Raw genomic sequence first — 21,537 nt, 5'->3', positions numbered from 1 at the left:
CAGGCACCTATAAAGCCCGTAAACTATATTTTATTAAAAAACAAACAAACAAAAACAACCTAACAAAGCCAAGTATTCTGCTTTGGCATTGTGTTGGGCAAGATGATCTTTTTTGGATCACTGAGATTACATAACTAGCTTAGAAGATATGATTAATCATTTTACTTGAGGATTTTGTCAGAGATTCTTATAATTAAACAGAACTAGGCTCAAAACCTCCATTACATCATGTTCACTTTTCAATTTGCAGAAGCAGCTGTTTTAACCTGTTAACTAAATTCAGACAGAAATGTTTGTGTCGGCTGGTTTGTAAATGATGATTCCTGTTCATGGGACTTTCTTTATAAATGATAATTAAGAGGGGCTGGCAGCAGCTCCAGCAGTTTAGTTCTTGTTCACTGTTTTTTGTTTAATTTCAGTACTAGTTGTGACGGAGCAAGTGGTTGGGGATGGCTATGTGTGTGTATGCTTAGCCCTTGCCTGTGATCGCTGGGTACAATATCTATATGTGTTTCCTGCACCTTGACCATTAACTGCATTCTCTGTAGGATGTTGAAGGCAATTCTAAAACCATCCTAACAGTTGATTCTTTGATTTTATGCCTCGTAAGAGAAAGAATAGGATTGGCTATAGAAGCTGTTTCTGTCAAGACTCACACAGCTGCTGCTTCACTTTTTTTTTTGTTTCTGAGGATAAATGAAGTCTTCGGTTTCAGAGCTATCATTTCTTTCAGGGCTAATGTTAGTTTTTACAACATAATCAAATATGAAAACAAAATGTTCTTTCTGCTTGTGATGCAATGAAGACAAGACCGAGGTCAGGATGGGTACCTTATGGGTACTTGTTTTATTTCCAGAGGAAAAATACTTTTAGCCACCACACAGCCTCTGTTGAGGCTTCAGAGGGAGAAGTGTAGCGTGAAGCTTGCATGAACTGGTAAGAGGCTAAAGCTTAAAGTACCTCATGATGGTGAAGCTAGTTATTCTAAGTATTCCCTGTTCCACAGGAGTTGTGTTATATGAAAATATTTATCAGAATAGTTAGGTAACTATAAAAGAAGGAACAGAGAGTAGAGTTTCATTATGCAGCAGCTTTTTCTTACTCTTTTTTCCATTCTTTTGGAGGGGAGGGTGTGAGAATAATGGGTTGCAAACTGGGATTGGCTGAAAGACTTTTTGAGTTTCCTAGTGCTAATTATTTGAGAGAAATCATTTAGTTTCAAGGTTGTTGCTTGCTGTCTAATCCATTTAAACATGCTTTATTTTAACAGATTATCTCGCCAGCCATGGCCGTCTAAGTGAGTCTGAGGCCAGGCGCAAATTCTGGCAGATCCTCTCAGCAGTGGAGTATTGCCACGGTCGAAAGATTGTTCACCGTGACCTGAAGGCTGAAAATCTTTTGCTTGACAACAACATGAACATCAAAATAGCAGGTACTCGGAATGTAGATGATACTCAGTAACACCTTATTTTTATGAAGGCCGTTCCAGTAATTCAGTTGCTGCTGCCCAAGATATCCTGCTGTGCTTAAGGTACAGAAAATCAGAGTGGTAATACATGTAATATTTTTGCATTATGGATATCACAGTATATGTAGCTAAAGATTCCTAGGTTAGCTCTATTATACTTTCAGGAAAAAGGAAATAATTTTTAGAGTTGTAGTTATTTTTTGTGGTTGTCACAACATGTCTATAATGCTGCCAGATGTTCAGGTTAAAACAGAGTTAATCAAATAACTTCTTTCAACATTAGAAAAACTCAGAATGGAAGCTTATTGATTTTTTTTCTTTTTGCATGCGTGATTTCATTTTAATTATAAATTTAGACACAGCAGATGTTGCTAGCAATGGAAATCATTTTCTCGGTTGTCAACTCATTACAATTCCACGAATCCTTCCATACTGACTTTAGCCCAGCGACACTTGAAATGGGAAAGCTAGATAACATCTTGATTTGGAGGACTGTTGAACATCAGTAATACGGGAGCAGGAAAGGAAGGCTAACTGCTGTTAAGAAGCTGATTTGTATAGGAGTAAGCTTGCTAGTTCTGAGAAGGAAGTGTGAATAGATAGCCAATCAGGCTGAGAAAGGTAAAGTGATAAAACGTTTTTGAGTTGTAGATCACTGCTGGATTATTTTACACTTGAATTTCCTCTCTGGCATTTCTGAAATGGATGAACTGAAAACGTATCTTGATCTCTAATGCTTTCTGTAAGGATAAAATCGCAGAAAAGTGTTAAATGTGCCAGCAGCTCTCTAAAAGGTGCTCTCCTTTTTGTCTATGGAATACGAAGACAGTGTCCTTAAAGATTTTAAAGGAAAAGTTAACACCTGTTTAACTGGTTAGCATCTGTGTCATGAAGACTCACCCCTTTCTCTGCAGTACTACAGCAAACATTGGGAATACTAGGCAATTAATTCTGGGGATTAACTTCACCCTCAGGAAAAATCTTTTAAATCCTTTCAGGTCATCTTTATCGGAATGGGAAATCTACACAGTCTTTTAAAATGAGCACTCACCTTTGACATGAAAACTATTTCTTGAGCAAGAATTTTATCCTCTTTAAACTTGGAGAAAAGGAACCCATAGTCATTGCTATCAAAAAAACCCCAAAAACACAACATAGGTTAGCTTTGCCTATGAAATGGGATTTTACTGATGGACTAAGAAGGATTTCTTATCAATGTATGTATTAATGGAGTAGCTTTCTCAGATCCTGGATACGTTTGTTGCTTTTGTATTGAGCTTTGGTTTTGTCTGTATGTTTAAAACATTCATTTCTTCATTCCTTTACCACCACCTTTCCACCTCTAGTCTCTTTTTCGCATGGTTTACGAGTTTACAGAAAGGTTAAGTAATGGATAAATTAAAATTGGGGAAAAGGAAAATACAGCTATGTGAGTTCCAGAACCATGATTTTCACGGAGTATTAGGCCACTGTTTCTTATCAAATCTGAATGTAAGGTGGGGTTTTTTGGCAGAAGGAACAGTGTGGAAAACAGATTCTCTGAAGCTAGAGAGGGAAGCCTATTCATCTGCTCTTTGGCATGTTCTCTGTATTTCATGGCTCTTTAGCATCTCAGAGTGGGAATTTTACAGCAGGTTCATAAAAGCTCTAAAAATTGTTATTTAACACTTTATATAAATTAATAGCACAGTCTTTGCAGTAGCCTCTTTTTCATTTCATTTGATATTAAACTGTTTATGGTTATCTTTTAATTTTCTCTATACTCTATTGTGGGCTTTCGTATTAATGTTAAACTGTAAAAATATTAAAAGCTACCATCAGCTGAAGTAAAAGGGGTTTGCAGCTGTTGTAGCAGGAAGATGCAGTTCTGGTATAAGTTCTTATTTAGGTCATTTGATACCTGAAGAAAGCTAAAGAAACAGTTTGGGATGGAGATGATGTCTGGCCTTTATAACGAAGTGGCCCAAGTATAGTAACTAATAACATTGAGATTGTATTGGTGGTGATGTCTCAAAATTCTGAAAACTAATAGGGCCACCCACACTGTTTGCTCACAGCTGTTGGTAATAAGGCTGTGAATTTGACAGTGAAAGGGTTTTTGTACTTTGAGCTTTAATCTAGTGGGTTCCTCGGCACTACCGTTTGTAGAGTATTTTTACTTATTTCTGATTTCAAACTTGCATTTATTTCTAGCACCTACTGACAATCATAGCACCTGGAGATTTATGACTAACATATAATTGTATTTACCAGGATAATGTGTGGCTTCAGTAAATACCGTGTCTAAGGACTGCGAGTCACATGGACCCCACTTATATTTAGTTCAGTTACTCATAGTAAGGGAATTTTTGTGCTATTATTCATCTATGCTTTTTCCTCGCCTTCTGATCCGCCACTTTTCTCCCCACTTTCACCACCACATTCTATCCCTTCTAGTTTCTTCTCCTCCACATCAGCGTTCTGCACTGTAGCTTGTCACGTTCAGCCTGGCATAGTTTTTCAGAACTCCTCAGGGGACTCAACTGCGCTGGAGCAGGGCCATGTTCAGAGGTATTCCTTTCATGGATGTCCTTAGCACTGCAGGGATGCAAGTTCCCTGCCTCCCTGAACAATGCAGTGCAAGAATGACACAGGCTCACAAAAACACTACTTCAAAGGCATCTCAGGAGACCTGTTAACCAAAGGAAGGTTAGACACATGAACTGTTCTGTCGCAGGGAATTTCAATGCATAGGTTCTCCAGGGACTCAAATAAAAGCATTGATAAATGGTAGTTACTAGATTCCATCAGCTGCTGCTGTCTCTTTCCTCCTCTTAGCTGCTCTTGTGCTCTACCTCTCTGTTACACAAAGTTAATTACAGGTGGTCTGTATGTAAATGATCACATTAACTGGCAGTGATTCATATGGTTTGATTCTTTCATGTGTCTTTGTCAAGCTTTATCAGATTGATAGCAATTCCCGTGTCCAGCTTTGGTAATAAAGTAGCTGGAGGAAAGTTATGACTTGGTAGTGATTTGTGCTGAGTCGGTTATTTTATTTTTCTCTGTAAAGGAGATAGACAGATGAATTCCACAGAATGGTTCATCTGTGATTTTGGAGTTATCTGGTGCTGTGCAGATCCCTGAGAACAGTCTCTTCCGGTGGTTCATATTCTTCATGGTTCATTTATGAAACTGTGAAAGAACAAAGGGTAGCCAGGATTCCAACTCTGATAGCTAGAATTACTCTCTAATTCTAATGAATCTAGCAACTGCAAAACAACACAGTAACTGATGAATTATTTTGATAGAAAGTTCTGCAGTGTCAGTGTTTGCACTGGGCCCCAGCACTATGCGCGGGGCTGTCCCTTGCTGATCACTCCAAGCAGCTATGAAATCTACATAGATACTCGTGGCCATTCCAGGCTCTTCCTAACTTCCAGTGGACCTCTTGATTCATTCTGATGCTTCTAAGACTTTTATTGAAGCTTTTACTCTTCAAGAATACAGCATTTTTTAGCCAAATACAGAAACATGCATAAAGTTACCTCTGTATTTCAGCTACCAGGAGAATAAACCAAGATTCAGAAATAAGTGTTCCTAAAAATGTGAGCTGATGAGACTGCCACCTTTTATGCTTGAACAAGGAGGCTGGACTGAAATTTAGTAGTTTTGTGTTAATATTGCTCTAAAAGGAAGAGGATAGAATTCAAAGGATCTTTCTTTTCAGTCCTAGCAACTGGACAAGAAACAGGATGCGTAAAGATCTTGACATGAGAGCTTTGATAGACTGTTATTTTCTAGAAGAGACTAGGTAGTTGGGAGCAAAAGTCTCAAATTTTAGCATAAGTAACATAAAAGAAGGTATTAATCAGATAAAATGTCCACTGAGAAGGTTGCGGCTGAAGAATGCCATACCAGGCAGTCTCCATCAGGTTTGACATCGAATTTGTTTTTATCACTACCAAAGTAAACCTTCTTTGTTCTTCTCAAAGTTATTGTGTGTAGATAGCTGGATTGTTCACGTACCCTTTACGTTTTGCTGTTTTTTGAAGGGTTCATAGGAACTGGATTGCAGTTACTGATCACTGATACGCTATGCTGTCATCAAATAAAACTTGCTTACTGTCTGTACAGTGAAACATCTGTGCATTTGTGAAAATTAAATACAGCTTTGAATTGAGGATGGAATAGTGAGCTTCTCTCTGTGTACTTCCAGCCCCACAAAACTGCCAGATTAAGATGCCTTATAGATGTCTGCAGAAATCATGCCATCTTGATGGTAAAGCTACTGTGTTTGAACCAGATCAGGTAGGAGAGACTGTTATTTTGAAGTAGGTTGTAGTGCTGGTTTGTCTTTGCTGGTGGACAGTAAAATATGCATTGACGTCAGAACTGGCTGATCAGCATTCAGTTCATGAAGTGGGTCAGGTTTGTTTCTAACACACTCATACCTTTCCTTTATCAGTACCTCTCTCCCGATTATCTCCTTTGCTATATCACTATTATAACAAAAGATCCATGTGGCTCTCTGAAGCCAGGCAGATTGAATTCTGTTGGTAATTTTAGAAGAATGGATTAATTATAGCTCTGAAGCTAGTATCCCTTCTAGAGGATTTTTAGAGGTACAAATTAGAGACTACCTCATATTGCTAGATGCACAGCAGAAGTTGCAGTGGCTCTGGCAGGGAGCTTCCATTTCTCAAATTGCAAATGGGTCTGAAATCTTAGTCTGTTTCCATTTTTAATGGGAAAACAGATTCCATTTAAATGATGTATGTTCAAAAAATTATACCTTCTAAATTCAAGATTATTCTAAAGGGGGTAATGAGATTGAGAAACAAAATACCACAAATGTTGAGAGCCAATATTTGCAGATTGCACAAACACAGAGTTTATTCAACTGAACACAATGCTGCAAATGATCGTAGTTTTTTTAACGTGCAGATTCAAGCAAATGTTAAGAAGATAAAGATCACTCCATTATATATCATCAGTCCTCTGGTAACGAGTCCAATTTCAGGCCTTTCAGAATTCTGTGGGTGGCATATGTTTTTTTTGAGGGCTGGCACATTTTTCCGTTAAACATCAGTAATGTTCTTAAAATCCGTTTCTCTGGAATGAGAAATCTTAACAGTGTTCTTAGGTTAAAAACGATTACCTTTGGTCCAGAATGATTATGGTAGATCAGCAATTGCAAAGTAGAAACAAGGTGGAGGGGAGAAGAGAGAGAACGAGACACTTGTGATTGTTTTGTGCTTAATTGAATCCTGGCCATTCTAACACTCCAAAAAGTGGGACGACTAAACTGACAGTGCAATAATTAAAAATTGAGGAAGCCCAATGGACCAAGCATCCAGTATCCTATCTAAATCCTGAACTTCTTTGAAATGGTTTTCATGGATGCTATTAATTCTTGAGTTCCTAAGACACGGTTTAACATCATTTGAAGACACTAGTGTAGAAAGCATAATGGAAACAAGAAGAGGTAACCATAATAATTTATGTACCCTAACAAATAATGCTGATCTCCCTGCACAGGGAATTATTTTGTCCAACAATAGAATATAATTGGATTTCTAAAGATAAGAGCAGATCGCTGAAATATGCAACACTGTTTTTAAGTCCTATGTTACATGAAAAAGTCCGGTGTGAATTAGTAGGTATCTGGCTCTTCCTGTGCTTTGTATTGGCAATGCATGCTATTTTTTCAGCAGAAATTAATAACTGAAGGATACTGGTGTTCCTTGCCCATGAAAAAGGGAAGAAATTGAAGTTTTAGAACTGCATATCAAAGACAGAATGAAGGAACCATTTTCCAGGTTTATAAGACACATACTCGGAGACAAGGCGTGCTGACTCATGAGGAATTCCGTACTGGGTCAGATCCATCTAGCAGTGACAGGGAGAGTATACCAGGCTGGCCATTTTCTGCAGCCTGTTCCCCTTGTGCTCGTCCCTACCCCCAAACCCCAGGAGCCAGTATTTTTCTATTAGTGCTTATACAGAGTGCATCCTTTGGTGCTCCTTCTAGTATCAATTTATAGACCTTTCATTCATGGATTTGCCTAATAAAACTTAATAGTCTATGCTGTCACAAGACCATCAGATGCAAGCCAATTGCTGCTGTTCCACCCAGTCAAGCACTGTCTCGACAGCATAAATTCTGTAATTCTATGGCTCAGATAGGGAGCAAAGGTAACAGCCTTGCAAGGATCATGCCATTCAGTTCTAAGATGTCCTTGCTCTTGAGCTACTTTTGGTAACCATAAATAAAACTGTGTGTTATGAAATTAAGCATGTAAAAATAATAGTAAAAAACCAAAAATCCTAATTGTAACTAACATAAACCTGAAGCTTCTCTTATATTGATCAGCCATACTTAAAGACTCTGTGCTGTCTTTTGCTGTTCAGATTTGTTCATGTTTCTTTTTGAAGTGGCTTCCACGTGTTCACATTCACCAAATAGCTAATTTAAATCCAGTCTGGATAGGCAAAGAGTTTCACTTTCTTAGGAATTGAAATCTTGTTATTTCCAAGCAGGTCATGCTTTCTATAGCTGTGCTTACAAATACACCTACATGTACGTGTGAATCTGATATGAAGATTTATAAGGGTGGCACCTGAGTAGGAGCTGCAGTTCAGAGATAAAGATTGATATTTAACTCCGGTACTAAGGGGATGTTGAAAATCTGACAAATTCATGATAAGTGAAGGGAGATCAGATTTAATGACACCTACACAGATGGCAGAATGCTTCTGAGGGAAGTTGCTTCATGTCTCCTGAAGTATTGTTAAGGTTGCCAAGCCAATTATGTGTGAAGAAAAGTCTCCTCAAAGAGAATAAAAAAATTCACAACAAAAGTCTAGCTGTGATAGGAAAAAGGCAGGTGACATACAGCAATTGGGGGATTTTTTGGTAGAAGATTTTGTTGTTTCCCCCTCTGTTATTACAGCTGAAGTTGCAGTTATTTCAGAATTGGAGGAGGATGTAAAAGGAAGGATAGCATGAATGTTATAGTCAGTGTTTCCTATGTAGATTTGGAATCTGAGCTGACCTTGGCCGTTTGCACCTCCAGAGTATGGTGACATGCCAGGATGCCATTGCATAACTGTTCGTGCAACTGTCAGGCATTCTGTGTGCTTGCAGAGCATGACACTTGTTACGGATCTCATATGTGGTCTGACCTTCAAATAGTCTTTCTGGCATTGTAGCCTTCTTACCGATAGGCAGTGGGGCTCTTCTTTGATTATGGACAAGTCCCAAAAGTTCATTGCTGTGAGATTGGGTATCTGATTTTCTGACTTTGAGCTAATACTTGGACTGATGTTGGAGATTTACCCTCTTGAGATTTCCACCTGTACCAGATATTTACAGTAGTGTAAGATGTTCTCTTGTAACAAAGTATGTTAATTATCTGGAATACAATATTAATTTAGGGATGTTGGGTTAAAAGGGTAGAATGAAGTTTAAATATGTCTGTCTTTTTAAGTTTCCAGTCTGATTGTTGATAACGCAAAAATAGATGAGGGATAAGAGTATCACATGTCATCACAAAAATGACAGCTCATCATTAGCAGTCAGCACACAGATACATAAATCTCTAAGGAGCTAGAGTGATTGTAGATCTGATTTAGTCAATTGCTGTTTCCAGCAAACTCAATCGTTCGTATTTGAACTAGAGTTTATCTTCTAAAAAGTCCTCAAACTTCTAGTCAGATTTTTAAAGTAATCAATCCACCAAATACTAGTATGCTGCCCTAGAAGATGATTCTAAATCAAATCTGTTAAGATAAATCATGAAATATAACAGTTTCAAAGTTATTTACGCCCCAGAGCCCTTTTACCAAGTAGTTTGCTTAAGTCCAAAGGCTCTGATCATTGTCTTTCTTCAGTAGAGTCTCATGAATTGTTTCTTCCAAACTGAAGCCATGGGCTGGAGCTCCTTATTTGTCACTAGGATCACTTTAGCAGATTTGATGTCAGATAAGCCCTGTAGTTCTAGTCTTGAAGGGAGGATGACAAGGCTATGTAATGACCAAATCAGCTTTCCTAGAACAGAGGTTTACTTGTTCAGAACAAAAGCATTTTGGGGAGGAAGGAAAAAAGGTAAAACTGCAAGTATATGAGAGATGTATCTATTCCTGCTATATGTGAATGCAAATAATGGGTATGGTTAGTTTGAGATGAGAAGTGAAAAGGATTACTCTTACAGCTGTGGGTGACACTGAAGAGCTCCGTGGATTGAATTACTGTAAGCCGATCTTATTCATGGAGTGTTAAGGACCTGAACCTTTGCAGAATTTTTGTTGTAGAGGAATTGGTGTACCGAGTTTCTACTGACTTTAACATGTTGCTATTATTGTTAGCCCTTTACAATGACCTTGCAAATCCCATCCCACAGGTATTTTGAACTTTCCAGAAAAGAGTGGAAATACTCTATTCCATACTCTCTCTGCTGCGTGTTGGAAGTGAGTGTCCCAAAATTACTCCCATGGTTAGGCTTTAGCTGCACACAAGGGTTCCTGCAGCAAATGGTGCAGTTAGTGTTCATGCAATTGTCAGCTCTCTCTGGGAATATGTCATGTGTAGCTGCACTGAGGCACTTGGGATCACTTTCAGGACAGATAAAGATCAGATACTTTTTTTTCTGCAAGAAGAATTACGAGAGTGGCTTGGGAGTTAGTGGCACCAGAGAAATTTAGCTCTTGTCGTTGCAGCAGAGTTACTGGACTTTACCTGGAGTGTACAAGGAACCAGAGCAGTTACCGGCCCATCTGTCTGTGAAGCAAGACTGAGTTTTCAGAGTGCCTGCAGATCCAAATTAGAGGTTTTCCTGGGTGGATAATTGCAGGGTTAGTGCAACCTGGGAAAAGTTTTTGACAGCCCGGTATGGAATTATCTGTAATGGGCTGAGCCCCTAGCCTAGTTTCTTTAAGGGGTCTAGACAAATAAAGAGCAGTCTTTTGGCAGCTTTGGGTTAGACCTAGAAGTTTCAGGTGTGCGGTCAGGTAGTTGAAAGTAGATGCAGCCCATTTCCCTATGTTTTCAACACGACCTTCCTGCTGCTGCTGCTAATTAAGCCAGTATCTTTATCATCCAATCATGGACTAGCCTGATAAGAGTATCCTGCTTATTTTTGACTTGGTCTCTTATGATAGCAAATTCAGAAATATCTGTAATAAGATTTCACAGAATGACTAGTTTACTTAAAAGAAAAAGCTGTTTCTGATCAGTTGTTGAGACAGTGATGAATTATGTGCAGAGTATTGGACTATATAGTTACAACTGAGAGAAAAACGTGTAAGGCCAATGTTTATAAAAGGAAAATGAGACTTAGCACTTCCCCTTATACCCTGATGCATTTGGGTCACTGGACTGAGATGTGCCCAGAGCATGTCATGTACATTAAAGGTGGCAGAAAGTTTACAGCAGAATTACAGCATCGAATTTCAGGCTGTGGAAATGTTGAGGCAGAAGTTTTCAGCAGAGAGTGACTGGTTTCTATTTCCTGTTTAGAGAATGACCAGGCACTTCAGTTATGCTTGGCCCTGGCCTGAGTCAGTCACTGATTTGTTACTTGAAATTGGGCTAGTCTATTGACTTTTCTGTTCCACTATCCTCACCTGTAAAACTGGTATGCTGTTTCACACCTTAAAACCCCTGATAAGAGAGACAAATTCCATAATCAATACCTTGAAATTCCTAAATAGAAATAGCTGCTTTATGCGTGTTGCAAAATATTTTTAAAGATGCATTTTTTGTGGAAGAACACCACTGAGAACTGGTCTAAGTGAGGTTAGACATTTATATTGCTGTATCTAGATGTTCCTTCAAGATTACCACAAGTGAGCCTTAGGAAAAAAAAAAGGATAAAATGAGGACAGAATGACATTGATTGTGTGTGTAAAACTGTGGCTGATCTACACTTACCAGTTGCTTACCTGAATCAAATGGACCAACACAAGGTGTGTAAAAAAGGCCAGTTTATATTACGAATGCCCCCCCCGTAATATTGCTGCTAAATGGAATAGTGACAGTTTTTATTACCTTACAGTGCATGTTACCCACATTAGAGATTTACATACTGAGAGCTGGATGGTTGCATAGTCTGATTCTCTAGTATTCCTAATTAGTGCATTTCATTAAAGACAACTAAATCTCTGCTTATATTAGTGGTACTGTTTAACACAATGGAGAGTCAGCAGCGTGATGCAGTAAGGAAGCAGAGCTGAGGAAGGTATTGAAAAGGTAATCTTTGTAATAAGAATTAACCAGCGGTACACACAGACTTGGAATCTCTTTGTAAGTCTTGTAGATTTCTTGCTGAAATCTTTAGAGACCTTGTAGTTAAAAGAATTAATGAAAACAGTCAAAAGGCCTATGAGATGATGCTGTTTGTGTATGATTCCCAGATAACTTTTGAACCTGTTGCTTGCCCATAACCAAATTTGACAGAGAGCAGGAACCTCAAAAGGCAAAAACAGTCCTGCAGGTTCATGTATAGGTGTTAAAGCAGTGGGTGATATGTCTTACCTGTGGAAACAGTTGCAGAAGGAGCCACAAAAATGACCAGAGGGATGGAACACCCAGCCTGGAGAGGAGAAGGCTTTGGGGAGACATAATTGCGGCCTTTCAATACTTAAAGGGGGCTTATAAGAAAGATGGGGACAAACTTTTTAGCAGGGCCTGTTGTGACAGCACAAGGGGTAATGGCTTTAAACTAAAAGAGGAGAGATTTAGACTAGATATAAGGAAGACATTTTTTACACTGAGGGTGGTGAAGCACTGGCCCAGGTTGCCCAGAGAGGTGGTGGATGCCCCATCCCTGGAAACATTCAAGGTCAGGTTGGACGGGGCTCTGAGCAACCTGGTCTAGTGGAAGATGTCCCTGCCCACGGCAGGGGGGTTGGACTAGATGACCTTTAAAGGTCCCTTCCCACCCAAACTATTGTATGATTCTATACCTTATTACATGCTAAGGAAAATCTTGGAAGACAGAAGAAAAAAATGCTCTAAAAGCCTCTTCAGTTCTGGCGTTCCTGAAACTGCTTCTTCCACCTATGTTCATTTTTTATGTATGTTGCAGGGAGAGTTCTGTTAAAAGAACTGCTAGAGCTCTTGTGTCCTTCTGCTAGGAAAGCAACCAAATACTTTTACTGTTAAGCTCAGTGTGAGTAGTCTGATTCAATTTCCATACTGCTGCTCTAAAACAACTCCAGGTTAACTTTATCAAAGCCTGGTAAGTTTTTGTTTAATATCTTTGTATTGCTTTGATTCTGAGGATTCTCTTGTGGTTTTATAGCTCATGATGTATGATGAGAGAGCCAGGCTCTTCCCTCGGAGTAACACAAAATACAAGTAAATGAAGTCATACCAGCAGTGCCTGTACTGTGTCTAACCACAGTGTTTATCAGTTTTGCTATCTGCTGATCAGTGCCACGTTGTATTAACATACCTCTGAGGTATTCAGCGCTTGATAGTACTAAATCAACAGCCTGATTACTGTTTATCAACACTGCTGACTTTCACAGGATTCCTCGAGTCACACCAGCATGCAGTATTACTCTGCAGGAGCCTGGTTAGCTACAAGGGTAGAAGCATTATCACCTTAAGAAAAGAAACACCCTCTGTAACCTTTTACTGCATAGTTTGCTCCAGTGTGGAAGAAGTGGCAGGGAACGGTTAAATCATCGTTCACACAGGAGTAGACCAGTGACGAACATAAACAATGTTGTTGCGCTTGACGGTCTTTGCATGTCACTTGCCGATGCTCCTTTCTGTATTTCCTTCGGAGATAAAGCTGACCAGTTAGTGAATTGAAGCCAGTTTGCCCAAGAGCCTTAAATCCAAAGAGTATTTGTCCCTGTTATCAGATCTCTCTCCTTGAGAACTTCTCCTTCTTTGCTTTAGTATTAACAGCATTTGTTGTCACAGAGAACGTACAGGGTGGCCTGCAACGCAAGTGGAATAGAGGACTAAGCAGTACAGAGCAGTAATGGTGGGAGCAACAGGGAGAAATGTTGGCTTCATTGAATTCCATGAGAAAACTCCACTAGACTTCAGTGGAGCAAGTATTGTGATTCATGGTGTGAACAGATGTATCCAAACACTGTGCTCCAATGGCTTTTATTAAAAGCCCGATGAATAAGAGCCTTGTGTATTAATACTGAGGGGTGTCATGGAAGGACTGTATTCAGAACAGGTATCTGCAGTGGATGTAGGAGGGACTATTAGGATTCTGGCAGGAAGAGTAAAGAATGCTAAAGCAAAGGATGTATGAACTAAGCGAAGAGAGCGAGAGTGATGGCAGGATATAAGAGGAACTGGAGGATCTGGGCTGTGAAGAGCTCTGAAGACACTTGTAGGAGTGGAGTGGAAGGCAAGGCAGCTACAGATCTGAGCACCAGGGAGTGGCAGCAGCCACCTGAAATTTTGCATTTTGAAAATAATCGGTTTCAGTTCAGTCATTAAGCCAGCTTCCTCAATATTAATGTTGTGTGCTGTATTGTTCTAGTAAAAAAAAAAAGCAACCTGGGAGAGCAGCAACAGGGGAAGCTAAATAAAAATTGCATCAGACTATCTGACTTCATGTCTATGCAATAGTGGCTGTCATTTTGCTTTTCACTATTGGATTATTACAAATGGTGACTACTATTGAAGTCCCATGGGACCCATGTATGGTCTCATATTAAGCCATAAAAAGAAACGTTTGAAAGAACTGCTTAGTTGTGGAATGGTAAATTTCAGCTGTAGATTGAAAGGGCTGTAGACAATGCCAATAGCAGAGTTTTCTTCCTAGCAGAAGGCTTTGTGTTTTCCCATGCTTGTTGCTTTTGGTAGAGTTCCTTCCTCCCATCTCCGAAGTTGATGCTTTTGTTGTGAAAATTTGTTGTGTATTCAAGGCTAGAGAGCACCTAAAGAAAACTCAGGAAATCTCCAATCCAGTACTGAATCTCAGATATCTCTTGGCAAGTAAATAAGCTCATATGTATGCATGATTGTCAGTTTGTTGAATTTTAGCGATAGCTGTTTATAAACTTGGATTTAGCAAACTGGTAGAAGTTTACTCAAAACTCCTACAGGTTGTGAAGTTCTGCAGAGTGTTTTAATAATTACGTAGCTGTCATGAAAATAGCAGTATAGGACATTCAGCATCCCAATAAATATCTTCAGTGGGAGTACGGATAAAAGGATTTGTGATAGAGCCTTTCAGGAGTGAAAGTGAGCTTTCAGGCCTAGTCCATGCATATAATTATTATTTGTCATGCAACTGGCGTTTGGAGTGACTTTCCCCTTAATTTCTCAACAGATTTTGGATTTGGAAATTTCTATAAGAGTGGTGAGCCTCTGACGACATGGTGTGGAAGCCCACCATATGCAGCCCCAGAAGTCTTTGAAGGACAGCAATACGAGGGACCCCAGCTGGATATCTGGGTATCATTATTCTTTTTTTAACTGGATTCAAGTCAACTTTTAGGAAGCTGGAACAAAGGAATCATCTTTGATTTTTCTTAAGCTGCAGACAAGCTGTTCCTCTTCAGCTTTATTTCTTGTGTGTCATAAAAAGCCTCTTAACATTGAATGGAATTGAAGTTACCTATTAAGGTGGCTATTTAATGTACACTGTAGGTGTATGTTAGCCCACTAGAGGAAAAACTGTAGCTCCTCCAAAAGCTCTCCTGACTGAATGCATGAACTTTGCTTTTTTCAGTGCATTTAGGATCTTCTGTGTTAAGTGGGAATTGAACTTGTAAGGCTGTAAGTTCTTGATGAGGTTAAAGGGATTCTGAGCCACTGAAACACAGGAGAGATGATGACTGCTTTGCTCTTTGAGCTGGAAACAAGCGCATTTGTGCCACAAACATTTCTACTGCAGGCAGCTGCATGTTTTTGAATCGGTGTGTCTCCATGCGTACCACTCTAATGGAAGAGGATAAAGAGTGCAACCCACATTCTTATGCAATGGAAAAGGGACTAAAGTAGCTCTGTGCACCCTTCATGTGTTGTCAGAGACTGCTTTTCATTCCTAATTTGGTTTTGTTTGGGGGTTTTTGTTTGTTTTTTTTAATTTTAGTATTCTGGTACTTACAATGATGGATCCATATTCTAAAGCAACCAGAGACAGTACAATTTGGCAGTCTCTGCTCTGGCATCAGGTTTGCAGTGATACTATTACACATAGCATAACAACACGGGCACTGACATTTTGGTCAGAGCCTGTTACACAAACAGGGCAGTTCATGGAAAGTCACCTTTCAGCTGCTAATCTAATTTAAATTTATCTAAACGCATTAACAAATAAAACCTGTGATTTTAGATACATATATTTGTGTGTATGCATGTACCTCTCTGTATACATACATATATATATGTAACTAGATTTTAAAAAAAAAAGCTACAGCCTTTCTGAACCTTCAGTAACTGGTAAGTGAACGTACAGCAGACCTCAGCTACGCTTGCTGTTTCAAGTAGTACAGGCACTCTTTGAATGTCAGAAGTGAATCTCTGAACTTTGGTAAATACTCAAATATGTAAGATCCTAAATCATTAACAGAATCTGCCTGCCCACAAAGAGAAGTGCATGTGTGTTTATATTTAAGATAAAATCATCATCATTTTCACTTATCTTCTGAGATGAGTTAAGGATTCTGTATCTCTTTGCAACCTCCAATGACAGAATAGGAAGCTTAGCACTTTCAGCAGACCAGGAGGAATGCAACAATCCACAGTTCACTTTTTGGCAGGTGAAGGAAGGAAGGAAGTGACTTTTTAAAATACATATTTAATTTTAACATCTCTGTGTACTTACAAAGTTTTAAGGTGAATGTTGAATGCCTGCTTTTTCCCCTTGAGAAATCCAGTGCTGTGGCTATGCCAACTGATTGGCATGAGGATCTGGTGTGGTTATTTCATCTAGTGTGGCGCTATATTTTTTTTGGCATATACTGCAACACTATTTCCACTTGCAGTGCCAATTAACTTGCATACTTTCAAAAATGAGTCTGGCAGTTGGAGGATAGCTCTTGCCCAGATTGTCTCCTTTTGCTCATATTAAATAATCCCTCATGCTCAGCACTGCATATAGCAGTGCAGAATTATTAGTGGGTGTTCCCCTGAAGCTGACTGTTCATGAAGTTACCAGTGTGCCTCTTACCCAGGCTTTGGCAAATTGGTAAATGTAAAAGGTTACAGTTTCTTATTTTGAAGGGCTGCTGTTTGAGGTTTGTTTTTGTTTGAACAACATTGAGATTAATAAAAAGTATCTCTAATTCTCACTTGAAGTTGGGGCTCACTTTTCAGGTATCATTCAGACATCTGCGTGGAGCTTCCTGCTAGCAGCCAGAGTCTCTAACCCATTACACTTCAGCTTACCTGCTTATCAGCACAAGGTACTGCAAGCCTAGCCATTTTGGGTTAGCTGAGTGTTCTTAATATTCAGGGATCTTCAGAAATCTAACTCCTTTTTGTATAAATTTCCTGTTTCTGTAGAACATAATTTTAATTTTTTCTGTGACAGGATTTGGCTAGCCAACCTCAGAGACTTTGCTCGTAGCTTGAGAAATGCAATGAATATTCTCTTTCTTACAGAGCATGGGTGTAGTTCTTTATGTTTTGGTCTGTGGAGCACTACCTTTTGATGGACCAACGCTCCCCATACTGAGGCAACGCGTTCTTGAAGGGAGGTTCAGGATCCCTTATTTTATGTCAGAAGGTAACAATGTGTCCTCTTATGCTCTTGGTGTGGTAAATCTTGAGTAAATTCTAGAATAATCTCTATTGCAATACAGCAAAGGGTGGTGCATCTGCCCACTAGATTATGGTATGGCAGACAATTTGTTTTGCAAAGAAACACAAATAAGCCTAGGTGAGCTTGTATGCCTTTGCAGTTAGGCTGCTGCTAGGCAAACCAACCCATTTTTCCCTGCGCAATGCATGGAGATTGCAGTGTGGCTGTGCCCATGGGTAGGGAGAGAGTCAAAATGGAAGCTGAAGGATCTCTCATCCTACCGTGAACAGAAATATGGGGATGCAGGGGGAGAGGCACATTTGTGTAGCAATTAGCTTTCATCCTGCAAGGCCATATACATTTTAATGTGGAAAGAAAATATGCTGAGAGCAATATCGCTGTCAAACCTAAGTTGTGGATTGGGTGTTTCCTGGTTTTTGACAGCGTCTGCTAAACAAAAGGAAAAAAGTGCACAACCAGTTCATGTGCCAGGTTCTCACTGTCATGTATCTGGCACTCCCACATGTGACTGAGCAATCTCTCCCTCACTTAATTGCCCCATCTGTTGGGTTTCACTCTCCCTCGTGCCTGTTCAGACAGGAACAAGTGGGGCCATTTTTATACGGGGTTTGATGGTGTCCTTCAGCTTCCCTATATTAAAGGGTCTCTAAACCAGATTACTTCAAAACAACCTTCCTGAATCAAATCCTCTTTCAATATACTACTTTCTGTGCTTTTTTTTTTTTAAAGGGAATTAAAAATAAGTTTTTTCAGCCCTGTTGTTAAGGGTTCTGTGGTGTAAAACATTCTGGTCTTCCCCTTTTTCCTTCTGGTGGCATGTGCTCTGGCGCACTGCCTCTGAAAATAGCCACTACAGTGTAGCTATAGTGCATTTGGTTGCTTTTAGCAATGCCGTTATGGCACCACGGCAACCTCTCAGCTTCCTGGGCACGTTTTGTGGCTGGCGCTGAACTGTATTGTGTTTCTGTGACTTTGCTGACATAAGTATGCTAGCTAGATCCAGGTACCTTTGTATGAGTTGCAATCATCGCTGGGACTGCAGTGTAGATGGGCTGTTTCACAGGCTGTTTGCTGTTCCCCTTGCTGATCACATGGTGATACAAGGAGTGGGGAAGGGTGTACCTCGTAGCAAAACTGTGAAAACAAGAGAGATAAACAGGAATAAATAGCCAGAAATCTCTCTAAACTATTTATCATAACTACCTGAATGGACTGACTCATAACAACTGTACTGTAGCCATATCATGGTCAGCTAGAAATGCATGGCAGACTGATAAGCTTCCTTAAAGGAACTTACATTGACTTCCTATCATATACAAACTGCACGTTCATCTGTCATGCCCTTATCTTCCAAAAATCAATTGAGATCTGAAGAAAAATGTGATGGTTTTAATGCTGCCCAGCATGTAGTAGTCAGAAAGCAGCAATGGTTTGGTGTGTTCAGAATTATTCTGGCATCTAAAGCTACTGATTGTGCTTTGGTTCTGGAATTAAAACAGATAAATCTGCAGACCCGTTGGTCACAGAGACATTATTTTTAGCTTTGTTTTTGTGACCACTAGAGTGGAAATAAAAAAAAAAATCACGCACTAACCCTAGTTTTGCCAATCCCTTGTTTTATGAGCCTTTTATTTCAAACTGTGCTGGAGAAGGATGCTAATTACTCCTCACCACACTTCACAGAGATTGTTTGAAGCTTTATGAGTTAATGTTAGCGCTGTACTTAGAACAGCACAAGCAGCTTCAAAGAGGTATTAACTATTACTATTACCTTCATGTGGGAGCTGTATAGAAGGAATTGCAGTTAGCCATACCATGCATTTAAAGAAGTTGGGGTTTTGTCCTTCTTAATGTGACTTTTAATCTTGTTTTGAGAGATTGTTTTAGCCTTCGGGAAATTTATTTAGCACAGAAGTTAGGTATAAGTAAGGCAGTTTCCTGTTGTCAGGCTCTGTATTGGTAGGTCTCAGGTGAATATACGCAAGTACTACTTAGCAGCTTGGTAATTATTTTTTTTCCCAACAGAGTGTGAACATCTGATTAGAAAAATGTTGGTCCTAGACCCATCCAAACGGTTAACTATTGCTCAGATTAAGGAGCACAAGTGGATGCTTATAGAAGTTCCTGCACAGAGACCTATTCTTTATCCACCAGGAGAGGAGAATGAGCCTTCCATTGGAGAGTATAATGAGCAGGTCTTACGGCTAATGCACAGCCTTGGAATAGACCAACAGAAAACTATTGAGGTAAAATAGACCCTGGGGGGGAAGGTCTCCTGTTTCATTTTTTTCAGTTCTGTTTACTGCCTGAATTGCTTGCAACGTTCTTTATTTCAACAGCTGGGGGTGGGGGGAACTGGTGGCATATTTTACCTGGTCAGACCCTAGCAAGGACAAACATTTTGAGCACGCTGAGCTGCTGCCTCCCTGTCTTACTGATGTCTCAGTCTGTGCCAGCAGACTGATCAGGAAGAGGAGAGGCATCCCTCCAGAAAGTTTCCTAAAGATCATCCCTAGCAAAGATAAGGTGTCTGTGTTATGCAAACTGCAGGCAAAACATTGTGCAGGAAACCCACAGACAACTTCACCCGTGCGCCTTACACTGGCCAGCCACACCCAGTTATTCCAGTCCAAGGCATCCATACCTTTACCCATAGAGGAGAATATGTCAATGAAAAGGCAGCACCGTGAGAGAAAGGATACTCCTCTGTGTCAAGAATCCAAATTAGAACCCATGGAAAAGAATCGTGTTCTGGTCACATATCCCAGGACTAGGTACTGTTCTTTCAGTGTATTAACTATTTACTTTAATTTAAACAAGCACACATTTCAAAGAATTTGATGTTGCAATTGCTTTAAGCTAGAGGACGCATAGAAAATATAGCACGCGCTACGTAAAAAATGGAAGCCCAGTAGGGCTGCCTGTTACAATGGTGATGCTGCTGCTTACACTTGGTCATTTCTAGAGATTTGTTTGTAAGCTAAGTTGATTCTTAAGCATGGAAGTAAAAATAAAGGAGCCATATTAGGTTCCACGCTGTTAGATTTCCTGGGTGGGGTTGGATAAATCATTACTTGTCAAATGGAGAGGAGGGGAAATCAGAATTGAAAGTAAATTCATTTTGAACTTCTAAGAGGGTGGAAAACGAAATTCAAAAAGGAGCATAAAAGCAGTAAGCAGCTGAATGTCTCTGTCCAATCCCAAATCATGCTTCTTACCAAACATATATGCCAAGATTCCCTATGGAGTTAACACAGTCATTTCCTTTAGGATGGTTGATACTTTAAACCATTGTGGAGGTTGGCAGTTTGAGTACTTTCTGCTAGAAGAGGCTAGTTTCTCTACTTTGCAGAGGCTCAGTTCCCCATTGCTTTGAGTGACTTGGAACGGCCAATATATTCAGGAGGTCCTGGAGCTCAGTCACTTTTCCAGGTTTAAGTCTTTGAGGATTCAGAGTAGCACCTGAATGTTAGCTGTAAGTACTGTCGCAGCCCAGAACACAGCAAATTTCTGTGAGCTTGCCACTAAACTAGGGTTGATGCTTTTCTTTGCCTGGCACTCTGGTTTGAAACTTTCTCAATTCAGAAGAAAGTTTGCCTACCCCACTACCTCTTAATTTATACATATTTTTTGTTCCCCCCCCCCCCAGCAATTCTTTCTTCTTCCTGGTCTCGTAGAACGTAAAAGATAATGTATATTTGGCTGCACCCACACTTTTGTGCTTCTCTCTTTCAGTCTCTGCAGAACAAGAGTTATAACCACTTTGCTGCTATCTACTACTTGTTAGTGGAAAGACTCAAATCACATCGGAGTAGCTTCCCCGTGGAACAGAGACTTGATGCTCGTCAGCGTCGGCCAAGCACCATCGCTGAGCAGACAGTAGCCAAGGTAAGGTCTCGTTCCTAGCAGAGGTGGGCTTAAGCGGTGCAAGGCATTCTTCTCTTTCAAAATGGTGTTTCTACGTAGATTCACTTAGAATCCATTGCTATTTTCTGATTTCTACAGTATGTAGACTTGCAGCATCATTTTGGAAAGACTTTTTTGGATTTGCCTCCTGTCAGAACTGTATGATGACAGATCAGTTGTCTGGCATGCCTCCTACAACTGCTCCTGCTGCCTCCTCCCCATCCCCAGGGGGGCAGGGGGGGGAAGAGTTTGGAGGGAACTGGATAAGTTTTAAATGAGAAAAGGAAGTTGACGACATTCTGAAGCCCAAAATGCAAACAATGGTTTTGGCTCTAATGGGTATCTGCGTGGTTTAACCTTAACTCCCAGTTTATTTCCCAGTTAAAGGGAAAGTACTGTGTTTGTGCTTCTAATTGGAACACTTCCATTTCT

At 39.9% G+C, this 21,537-nt stretch overlaps 1 protein-coding gene across 1 annotated transcript in view; it reads left to right on the top strand.

Annotated features, from left to right (window-relative positions):
* Positions 1-21,537, top strand: part of SIK2 (salt-inducible kinase 2) — a 55,583-nt gene that overhangs the window by 19,586 nt on the left and 14,460 nt on the right. The window contains exons 5-9 of the mRNA XM_009329567.1: positions 1,271-1,432; positions 14,761-14,885; positions 17,040-17,163; positions 19,225-19,445; positions 20,935-21,087. Of these exons, the coding sequence (XP_009327842.1) occupies positions 1,271-1,432; positions 14,761-14,885; positions 17,040-17,163; positions 19,225-19,445; positions 20,935-21,087 (785 nt within the window). The remainder of the gene's footprint in view (positions 1-1,270; positions 1,433-14,760; positions 14,886-17,039; positions 17,164-19,224; positions 19,446-20,934; positions 21,088-21,537) is intronic.

The sequence above is a fragment of the Pygoscelis adeliae genome, unplaced genomic scaffold (genome assembly GCF_000699105.1).
Source record: "Pygoscelis adeliae isolate BGI_AS28 unplaced genomic scaffold, ASM69910v1 Scaffold268, whole genome shotgun sequence".
Taxonomy (NCBI): domain Eukaryota; kingdom Metazoa; phylum Chordata; class Aves; order Sphenisciformes; family Spheniscidae; genus Pygoscelis; species Pygoscelis adeliae.
Note: the sequence above shows the minus strand (reverse complement) of the source record. Positions and strands in the feature narration are given on the sequence as shown.